We start from the raw sequence: 11,399 nt of genomic DNA, 5'->3' as shown, positions 1-11,399 counted from the left end.
ATATAATGAGGGAGGAGACAAGGGAAGGATGGCAAGGTTGGGATGCTGAACAGCAGATGGGCTGGGTCTCACTTACTGTCGATCTTCCATTCTCTTGGTTCTCCGGTCTGAGTTTCTCCTCAGGAACTCAGTCCTTTCTTCTACGAGGGTGATCTGTGGCCCATCCTGCAGCGACAGCGACCTCAAAAACTGCAGTGTGGCTGGTTTCAGCACTGCTCCTCCGGTGTGCATCTCTGATGCCCTCCCATCTGCCACGGCAGGGCCAGCATTGGCAGAGTCTGCTCTTCGGTTTTGTTCCTGCAGGGACTTCAGGTACAGCTCTGAATAGCTCCTGGTTCAGTGGGGCACAAAAGTCAGGATTAGGGCACCCAGTCAAGTTTAGGTAATTGCTACCAGGCTACAAAGAGTTATTAGACTGGATGGTTCTTGTACATCAAGCACCAGGTCTACCCAAGAGCAGTTAAGCCAGGTCTGGTTTCATCCGAGAGCGGCTAATCCAGACCTGGTTTTATCTTCGCCATTACTTTTATTAATTTGAAATCTGAAAGGGCCATAAATGCAATGGAGGCAAAACTAGGCCTGGCCCAGCCTCTTCCTCATGACTTGAAGTAATCGAAAGACCTTAACCAGGCATCAGATTGCAAGAAGACTTGAGTTATATATAGTTAGTGGGAAAGGGATCAGGGTTGGGGAGCCATTTCTGAAAAAGACAAGAAATGTGCATCCTTACCGTCTAGGCTTTCCGTTCTCCTCTGGTGGCACCACAGTGATGGTGACCTTTTTGGCGGTACGGAGCAGCTCTGCTGTTTGCTGAGGGCTGAGGCATACAAGAGGCTGGCCACACACCCTCACCAGACGGGCGCCGGGCTGCAGCCCTGCCTTTTCTGCAAAAGTAAAGCGCTCCACCTCTGTCACAAAACCCTCTGGATCCACCTGGAAGCCGAGCTGGCCAACACCATTCCGCAGCAGGGTCAGCTCCCGGGTCTCGCAGCCACGCGTCACCAGCTGAGCAGGGAGAAGGAGCAACAAGAGGTCAGCCTGATCAGCCATGGCAATGCACAGAAGAATAAATACATGTCACTTAGAGAATCAGTGGCACAGCTAGAATTTAGAACTAAGGCACAGAATCTTCAGCTTTTGAATTTTCCAATCTGTAGTTTATGATTGGCTGAAATCTTGCTAAAGACATTTGTAAAGGAGATTTTACTACTGTCAGACGCAGTTTCTATTACCTTTAGCAATTACTATTACCTCTCAGTTACAAAGGTCCAACAGAGTGATACTGAGGGGGGCGATGGATGTTATATATACATTGGATTCATTTAATTTGACTCAGTGTCTTGAGATTTCTCCCTTTTGGTTTAATTTCTAATGGAGCAGGATAAATCAAAGGTCTTCAGGGCTTATTTCAAAAGAGAAGACTTCTTTTTGTGGACACATATTTCCAGATGTAGCCAGGGCTACACAGGCACATCCTCAAATGTTTCTGCAATTAAAAGCTACTGTTACTACTGGGGGGGGGGGGGGGGGGGCTACTTTCTTTATTAAATTATTACATTTCCATGTAAATGTTTCATTTCATATACAAATTCTCAATATGTTTCTCTTGAACCTGATGAATTGGAGACCTTTCTTAAGGATAACAGAGGTAAGGATTAGGCTTCTTTAATTGCATTCCACCCAATATTTAAAGCGATTTAGCTGGCCGCTGACCGGTTAAATCGCTTGGTCGGGGCTAGCCACTAATATTCAGTGGCACTCAACTGGCTACGTGCGGCTGAAATTCATGGTTAGCACCTAACTCAAAGTCAGCTATGTTGGGGGCGTTCCGGGGTCGGAGTCAGGACTTGGCTGCTTAAGTGCTGATATTCAGCTGTTAACCAGCCAGGTTCAGGGGCCCTTTTACAATGGCGCGGTAGGCTCTATGCATGTGCAACATGCGCCAAAATGAGACTACCACCAGGCTAGCAAGCACCCCTGGTAGTAATTTTGGATTTGGCGAGCGCCCATAACACCTGGACAATTATTTTTTAAATTTCCTACCACACATGACGTTTCTGGCGTTAATCGGCAGTTGGCGCGTGCCAATCGGTCACCAGGCGTATAGCGCTTGAGCCCTTACCGCTAGATCGTTGGTGTTTAAGGGCTCAGGCTATAAATAGGTGCATGCTGGTTTCAATTTTATCGCAGGCCCATTGAAGAAAAGCCCTTTTTCCCCAGACGCGGTAAAAACTGCCCCAGCACATGGCCAAAAGAAGCGCTCGCACTGCCGCAGGCCACTTTTTACTGCAGCTTAGTAAAAGGACCCCTTAGTGCATTAATGGGACCTCATAAAAGTTTGTCCTATCTTTATGCAGCTATTTGAGCAAGCATTTAATTTAGGGGTGTGGGTGTGTTATATCGTCTCCACTATTTGTTTCCCTTTTTCCCCGCTTTCCCTATCCACCTGAATTGCCCCTTTCCTCTTTTGTTTTTACTGGGTTGTTGTCCTACTGTTGAATGCTAGAACCTGTCCTATCCACACATTGTAGTTCTTTTCAATTTTCTTATTTTGTTGTTAATTTAGATTGTAAACCGCCCCGATTTGCGAATCAGTTTTTGGCTATACAGTAAGTTTTTAATAATTTTTTATTTTATTTGTTACATTTGTATCCCACATTTTCCCACCTATTTGCAGGCTCAATGTGGCTTACATAGTACCGTAAAGGCGTTCGCCAATTCCGGTATGATCAAATACAGTCATGTTGTGGTAGAATAAAGTTCGTGTGAACAGACACATTAGGGAATCGTAGAGAGGAAGAGTTACTATGTGTCCATTACGAGCTTTGGTTTTGTTGTGTTGCAGGGTACAAGCATTTAAGTTGGGTCGGTAGGGTATGCCTTTTTGAACAGGTTAGTTTTTAATGATTTCTGGAAGTTTAGGTGATCATAAGTTAGTTTCACGGCTTTTGGTAATGCGTTCCATAGTTGTGTGCTTATGTAGGAAAAGCTGGATGCATAGGTTGATTTGTATTTGTGTCCTTTGCAGCTTGGGTAGTGGAGATTTAGGTATGTTCGTATTGATCCTGTTGTGTTTCTGGTTGGTAGGTCTATGATGTCTGTCATATACAGTATCCCGGGGCTTCGCCGTAGATAATTTTATGAACCAGGGTGCAAATATTGAAAGCAATACGTTCTTTGATTGCATTAACCCAGAGATTTTCAACCTTTTTCATCTTATGGCACACTGACAAGGCGCTAAAATTGTGAAGGCACACCATGAGTTTTTTTAAGGATATATGTTCTCTCCACCCTCTTCTCGCCCTGCCTTGCCCCCTCGAGTTGCTCCCCCCCCCCCCCACCACATACTTAACTTAAAAAAAAACCCACTAGTCTATAATATTATTTGATAAAGGCAAGATAAAAATTTAAGAGCTTCTAAGAAATGAGAAAAAAAAAACAGAAAGAAAAATCCAGCAGGCAACTGCAGGAGAAAGAGACTTCAACAACAGCTCTGACTGACACTTCAGTTACCTTGACCCTGAGAAGAAAAGCAATTTTTGGATGTCCCTGACGCTGGTACTCTGTGCATATACGAAAACTGAGCATGAGTAGAGAACCCACATCAGTGGCTCAGGAAGCAGTTGCTGACTGTCGAGCTGTGCTTAGGAGCTCCTGGGCATAGGGTTACCATATGTCCGGTTTTACCTGGACATGTTTTCTTTTTGAGGACATGGCCGGGCAACCGGGTGGATTTTGCCAGCCTGCCCGTTTGTCTGGATTTCTGGACAAATGGGCGGGCCCAGTGGTGTCCTATCCTCCACTCCACTCCCCTTACTATACTGCACTGGTGGTCTAGTGACTTCTTCGGGGCAGGAAAGAGCCCCCTCTTTCCTGCCCCCAGGGCCTGCATACTGTTCCTTGTGCAGATTCAAAATGGCTGCCGAGAGTTGATGTCTCGCAAGGCCGCTTCAACTCTTGGTGGCTATTTTGAATCGGCGCCGGGACCAGAGTCAGCAAGGAACAGTATGCAGGTGCTCCGGACAGGAAAGAGGGGGCTTGTTTCCTGCCCTGAAGAGGTCACTAGACCACCAGGGCAGTATAGTAAGGTAAGGGGAGGATAGGACACCCTTAGCATCCCTCTAGACCAGCCCAGACATGCCGTTATACACTTTTCTACCAGTACATGGAGCCTGAGGACAACTGGCTTTCAGTTATTCTCTAGTATCCTGTGCTGTCTAAGCCCACCAGTATTTCTCCAGCGGATGGTAGATGTGGGATCCTGTTCAGTCTAGACCAGGAGTAGGCAACTCTGGTCCTCGAGAGCCGCAGGCAGGTCAGGTTTTCAGGATATCCACAATGAATATGCAGGAGATAGATTTGCATACCATGGAGGCAGTGCTTGCAAATCTATCTCCTGCATATTCATTGTGGATATCCTGAAAACCTGACCTGCCTGCGGCTCTCAAGGACCGGAGTTGCCTACCCCTGGTCTAGACTAGTTAGAATATGTAGGGCCATTTCAGGGGTTCCTATTTAAAAAAAAAAAAGGAAAAGGAGCAGATATTGAAGAGGAATAAAATAAATAAATAAGCAAGCAAGCAAGCTTCTCTGGGGTATCACACCTGGGTGGCTGGGTCCCTCTCTTCCCTCCCCAAGGTCTGTTTCAGTTTTGGGTCCATGGTGGACACATTTGTGTCTCAGCTTTTCTTCTGTGAGGACAAGGATAACCTTGAGTGCCCATTAGAGAGGCGGGCAGGTAGGCAGCGGGCAATTGGGATTACAACAAAACAAAACAAAAGAGCAGCACCAGTACAAGGCAGCCTGCTGGGTGGTGTTAACTTAGGCATGTTCTTCCTCATCCAGTAAGGGCTGGTAATTCTTGTGTGTATGAGGGTGGGAGGGGGGGTGTTTCTCTACAGCTGCACATTGCAGTGATGACAGTGCAAGCTGAAAGAGCCTAGCACTTGCAGCAGCAGCCACATTGTAGTGGAAGAGACAGGCCATTGCTGAATGTGTGAGGAGCAGCAGGATGCCTGGATTCCAGAAGCTGACGTGGCCATGGCTGATGGTGTGGGCAGTAGTACGGGGGGAGGCAAATTTCCAAGGGGGAGAGCCTTGCATTGGTGATGGTGGGAACTACCATCATCTTGGATGCATCTTGGAAGACTGATTTGGCCCTTTTGCAGAAGTGCATAGTAAGTGAGGAGAACCCACAGGGCTGTCAGGTTTTTCACCAGAGTTTCTTGTTTTGATTCACCAGGCCTTTTGCCTTAAACAAGCAGGGACCAGTGGTCCTAAAGAGACAGACTGACTTGGGAGCAGAATTTAGGGGGAAGCTCAGAGGGGTCCATAGCCTCACAGAAATTGACTGGAGGGGGTTCAGTCCCAAGACGCCTGGGGGAATAAAGAGATGAGCTCCCTGATTTGATCACACAGGTCATAGTGGCCTTAAAGATTACGGAGAACTGCCCAAGTGATAGCACTCAGAAGGACCTCCCTCTGGAAGAGATAAGGAAACTGGTAACCTTCCCAGTGTACAGGGTTATGAAGGACATTATTGAGGTTGAATAGGATTCTCTACATGTGGCCTTTAGGATCAGTAGGTTCATGATATGAATGTATAAAATTCCTGTTGAAGAGAACATAGTAATATAGTAAATGATAAAGACCTGAACAGTCCATCCAGTCTGCTCAGCAGTCACACTCATATCAAGTCATGATTAAAGCAACAATGAATGTGATATGAAATATTTGATCATTGTCTCTCTTTGGCATTTCTGGGACATAGACCATAGAAGTCCGCCTTTGTCCTGTCCTTAGGTTCTAATGACTGAAGTTGCCATCAAAGCCCACTCCAGCCTATCCAAATCCGACTTGACATTTGAAGGACACAGACTGTAAAAGTCTCCCTGGCACTGTCCTCACATTTCAAATTACTAGAGTTTCTGTCAAAGCCCTCTCCAGCCCATCCTAAACCGGACTGCCATATACAGGACCCAGATCGTACAAGCTTGTCCAGAACCGGTTTTAGTTCTTCACAGCCAGAGTTGCTATCTAAGCACCAGTCGACATGCAACACAGATGCAACCATTTAAGTTTTGTTTTTCATATCATTCAGTTTGTTCATCCCACACCTTTTTGAATTCCATCACCATTTTTTTTCTTCACCACCTCCCTCAGGAGGGCATTCCAGGCATCAACCACCCTCTCTGTGAAAAAGAATTTCCTGACATTACTCCTAAGTCTACCACCGTGCAACCTCAATGCATGTTCTATAGTTTTACCATTTCCCTTTCTCTGGAAAAGGGGGGATGAAGTATTTTTTTTGTATAACCAAGATGGCCACCAACCCAGTAGAAGGGGGTTAGGCCCTCAAAGATCCTCAGGATTGGAAGATGAAAACTATTTTGAAACAGGTTTTGATGTTTCCATTCTAGTTCTACAGGCGGTGGTCTGCAGAAGTTATGTGGTCCAGGCATGTTTCAGAATTTCATAATACCTCCATATCACTCCATGGTGCGATTTCACCTTAAGTTTTGTGCGCAAGTCTGGTCACCATAACTCAAAATAAGATATATATGTTACATAAAGTATAGAGAAGGGCGATCAAAATGATTAAGAGGATGGAATGACTCTCCTTTGAGGAAAGGTTAAGAAGCTAGTGCTCTTCAGTTTGGAGAAGAGACAACTGAGGAGACTATAATAAGAACTACAAAATCCTGAGAGGAGTGGAATGGGTAAACATGAATTAACTGTTTACTCTTTCCAAAAGTACATGGTAATACTTTTAAAAAAATAGGAGAATTTTTTTTCATTCAACAAATAGTTAAGCTCAGGAACTCGTTACAAAAGGATGTGGTAAAAGCGGTCAGTGAATATAGGTTTAAAAAGGTTAAGGTTTGGACAAGTTCCTGGAGGTAAAGTCCATCTTTTTTACAGATTAACTGGCTGTGCTGCAGCTCTGTCTGTACATTTTAGACTTAGCAGCTCTGTCTCTGAATCTCCCCCACAAATTCAAACTTAGTGGGTGTGACCTGATTCTCTGTTAGAGGGGCAGCCTTCTATACCAGTTTTTCTTGAGAAATCCATCTTTTTTACAGATTAACTGGCTGTGCTGCAGCTCTGTCTGTACATTTTAGACTTAGCAGCTCTGTCTCTGAATCTCCCCCACAAATTCAAACTTAGTGGGTGTGACCTGATTCTCTGTTAGAGGGGCAGCCTTCTATACCAGTTTTTCTTGAGAAATCCATCTTTTTTACAGATTAACTGGCTGTGCTGCAGCTCTGTCTGTACATTTTAGACTTAGATCCCTCCCACCCACCCCTCTACCCACCCACCCCTAGGGTGATAGTTCTTATATACCCTCCCAAGCAACCTAATCTGCCTGCAGATAACTGCTCTGTCTCTGTGTTCAGGCTCTTCACCTCCTTTCCTCCCACATTTTTCAAACATAGTGGGTGTGACTTGTTCTTACTGGGCAGTGCCTACCTGCCTGCTGCCTACCATTCCAGTTTTAAGCCTCTAATCCAGCTCTGCCGTTCTATCTATCGCTTAACACCTCAGTCACTACATATATACCCATAACACCTCAGTTACTACTTATGGCCCCTTTACACATTCTCTTCCTTGCCCTGTCCCTTCCTAATCTTTTTCCCCTCCCCCTACCGCTGTCTACCACTGGAACTCACTGCCCACCCATGTCCTCTCCCATCTTGCTCACTACTGCAATACCCTACTCACCCCCGTCCCTCACCACCTCACCATCTCTCCTGTCCCCCTCCTCCTTCCTAGCTCTCAACCTTCAACACTTCCTTCCTGCCATTAACCCATCCCCATTCCTCTTAAGCGCATCCCGTCTTCGTCGCCTTCGTCGCCCTACCTCCCCCACCCTCCTCCGCACTCTCTTGCTCCTCCTCCTGCTATCCGCAGGAGACATCAATCCCAATCCAGGTCCCCCACACCTGTCTTCGTCCTATCCATGCAAACGTTTCCGGGATGTCTCCAATCTCATATCTATTCCCCTCCTCCCCCCCTCTTCCCTCCCCTTCTCATGTGCACTGTGGAATGCCCACTCGGTCTGCAACAAACTTCCCTTCACCCACGATCTCTTCATCTCTCATTCCCTTCACCTGCTTGCCCTAACTGAAACCTGGCTCTCCCCTGACGACTCTGCCTCAGTTGCGGCTCTATGCCATGGAGGCTATCTCTTCTCCCATACTCCCCGCCTAGTTGGCCGTGGAGGAGGCGTCGGGTTACTACTCTCGCCCTCCTGTAGCTTCCAACCCCTCCTCCTACCACAGTCTCACTGCTTCTCATCCTTTGAAGTCCACTCCATCCGTCTATTCTACCCGTTGCCACTCAGAGTGGCAGTCATTTACCGCCCCCCTGATAAATCCCTCCCTTCCTTCCTCACCGACTTCGATGCCTGGCTTTCTGTTTTTCTTGAACCCTCATCTCCATCCCTCATTCTCGGAGACTTCAACATACACGTTGATGACCTGTCCAACTCTCACGCTTCTCAGTTCCTCACTCTAACATTATCCTTCAACCTCCAGCTTTGTTCCACCACCCCTACTCACCGTGATGGCCATTGCCTTGACCTCGTCCTCTCCTCTTCCGGCTCACCCTCCAATTTCCACACCTCAGCTCTTCCTGTCTCTGATCATCACCTGATCACCTTCACACTTCTTCACCCTCCCCCTCAGCCCCGCCCAACATTAACCACTACTTCCAGGAATCTCCAGATTATTGACCCTCCCACCTTATCATCTAGTATTTCTAATCTCCTCCCCTCCATCATGTCCTCCGAGTCTGTTGACGAGGCTGTCTCCGCTTACAATGCCACTCTCTCCTCTGCTCTGGACACCCTTGCACCATCCACCTCCCGTCCCACAAGGCGTACTAATCCCCAGCCCTGGCTGACCCCTTGCATCCGTTACCTTCGCTCCTGCGCCCGATCTGCTGAACGCCTCTGGAGGAAATCTCGCACCCATTCAGATTTCCTTCACTACAAATTCATGCTATCCTCCTTCCAGTCCTCACTATTCCTTGCCAAACAGGACTATTACACCCAATTGACTAATTCTCTCAGCTCTAACCCTCGTCGTCTCTTCGCCACCCTTAACTCCCTCCTAAAAGTGCCCTCCGCTCCCACCCCCCCGTCACTCTCTCCTCAATCACTGGCTGACTACTTCCGCGACAAGGTGCAAAAGATCAACCTTGAGTTCACTACCAAGCCACCTCCTCCTCTTCACCCTTCAACCCTCTCCCTCAACCAACCAACCCAGACCTCTTTCTCCTCCTTTCCTGATATCTCCGAGGAGGAAACCGCCCGCCTTCTTTCCTCCTCAAAATGCACCACTTGTTCCTCTGATCCCATCCCCACCAACTTACTTAACACCATCTCTCCTACTATCACCCCCTCCATCTGTCATATCCTCAACCTCTCTCTCTCCACTGCAACTGTCCCCGACACCTTCAAGCATGCTGTAGTCACGCCACTCCTCAAAAAACCATCACTAGACCCTACCTGTCCCTCCAACTACCGCCCCATCTCCCTCCTACCCTTCCTCTCCAAGACACTTGAGCGCGCAGTCCACAGCCGCTGCCTTGATTTTCTCTCCTCTCATGCCATCCTTGATCCGCTTCAATCCGGTTTTCGCCCTCTTCACTCGACAGAAACAGCACTTTCTAAAGTCTGTAATGACCTGTTCCTTGCCAAATCCAGAGGCCACTACTCCATCCTCATCCTCCTGGATCTATCCGCTGCTTTTGACACTGTCAATCATGACTTACTTCTTGCCACACTGTCCTCATTTGGGTTCCAGGGCTCTGTCCTCTCCTGGTTCTCCTCCTATCTCTCCCACCGCACCTTCAAAGTTCACTCTCATGGATCTTCCTCCACCCCCATCCCCTTATCTGTTGGTGTTCCCCAGGGATCGGTCCTTGGACCCCTTCTCTTCTCAATCTACACCTCTTCCCTGGGCTCCCTGATCTCATCTCATGGTTTCCAGTATCATCTCTATGCTGATGACACCCAACTGTATCTCTCCACACCAGACATCACCGCGGAGACCCAGGCAAAGGTATCGGCCTGCTTATCCGACATTGCTGCCTGGATGTCCAACCGCCACCTGAAACTGAACATGTCCAAGACCGAGCTTATCGTCTTTCCACCAAAACCCACTTCTCCTCTTCCTCCACTTTCTATCTCAGTTGATAACACCCTCATCCTCCCCGTCTCATCTGCCCGCAACCTCGGAGTCATCTTTGACTCCTCTCTTTCCTTCTCTGCGCATATCCAGCAGATAGCCAAGACCTGTCGCTTCTTCCTCTTTAACATCAGCAAAATTCGCCCTTTCCTCTCTGAACACACCACCCGAACTCTCGTCCACGCTCTCATTACCTCTCGCCTGGACTACTGCAACTTACTCCTCACCGGCCTCCCACTTAGCCATCTATCCCCCCTTCAGTCTGTTCAGAACTCTGCTGCACGTCTCATATTCCGCCAGAACCGATATACTCATATCACCCCTCTCCTCAGGTCACTTCACTGGCTTCCGATCAGATACCGCATTCAATTCAAGCTTCTCCTTCTTACCTACAAATGCACTCAGTCTGCTGCCCCTCACTACCTCTCTACCCTCATCTCCCCTTACGTTCCCGCCCGTAACCTCCGTTCACAGGATAAATCCCTCCTCTCAGTACCCTTCTCCACCACCGCCAACTCCAGGCTCCGCTCATTCTGCCTCGCCTCACCCTATGCTTGGAACAACCTTCCTGAACCCTTACGCCAAGCCCCCTCCCTGCCCATCTTCAAGTCTTTGCTTAAAGCCCACCTCTTCAATGCTGCGTTCGGCACCTAACCCTTACCGTTCAGTGAATCCAGACTGCCCCAATTTGACTGCCCCGATCGGACCGACCGTTCACTTGTCTATTAGATTGTAAGCTCTTTGAGCAGGGACTGTCTCTCTTTGTTAAATTGTACAGCGCTGCGTAACCCTAGTAGCGCTCTAGAAATGTTAAGTAGTAGTAGTAGTAGTAGTAAACTGCTTGTGTTGGAGTGCCTCAAGTAAGCCCATGTTTTTAAAACTGCATCCCCTCACTGGGTCACCATAATGGAGCAGGGCTAGCTGGCTTAGCCAGTCATAGAAAATTAAAGCCTCAGAGTGGGAACAGAACAGAGAGGCCCTGACTAAGGAGTAAGGGATCCTCCAAGGGTGTTCCAAATTGGGGTTGCGGTGTTCGAAGACAGGTCCAAGGTAAGGCAGGAGCCATTTTATGCCTATGCCTCTATAATCTTTGTACAAGGTAACAAAATAATGCCAAGGTAGGGAATTTTTTCCTTTGGTCTGCTGAAATTCTAATCCTTTAGTCCAGGCCAGGCCTGAGTTTGAGTGACTGTGAAGACAAGACTA

At 47.7% G+C, this 11,399-nt stretch overlaps 1 protein-coding gene across 3 annotated transcripts in view; it reads right to left on the bottom strand.

Annotated features, from left to right (window-relative positions):
- The window catches only part of SIPA1 (signal-induced proliferation-associated 1), a 93,138-nt gene that overhangs the window by 18,412 nt on the left and 63,327 nt on the right, over positions 1-11,399 (bottom strand). For 2 of the 3 annotated variants that reach the window (XM_030217479.1, XM_030217481.1), the window contains exons 9-10: positions 731-1,005; positions 77-331 (exon numbers count right to left, since the gene is read on the bottom strand). In XM_030217479.1, the coding sequence (XP_030073339.1) occupies positions 77-331; positions 731-1,005 (530 nt within the window). The remainder of the gene's footprint in view (positions 1-76; positions 332-730; positions 1,006-11,399) is intronic. The other variant, XM_030217480.1, reaches the window with a different exon arrangement.

This window comes from Microcaecilia unicolor, chromosome 11, assembly GCF_901765095.1.
Source record: "Microcaecilia unicolor chromosome 11, aMicUni1.1, whole genome shotgun sequence".
Classification (NCBI taxonomy): domain Eukaryota; kingdom Metazoa; phylum Chordata; class Amphibia; order Gymnophiona; family Siphonopidae; genus Microcaecilia; species Microcaecilia unicolor.
Note: the sequence above shows the minus strand (reverse complement) of the source record. Positions and strands in the feature narration are given on the sequence as shown.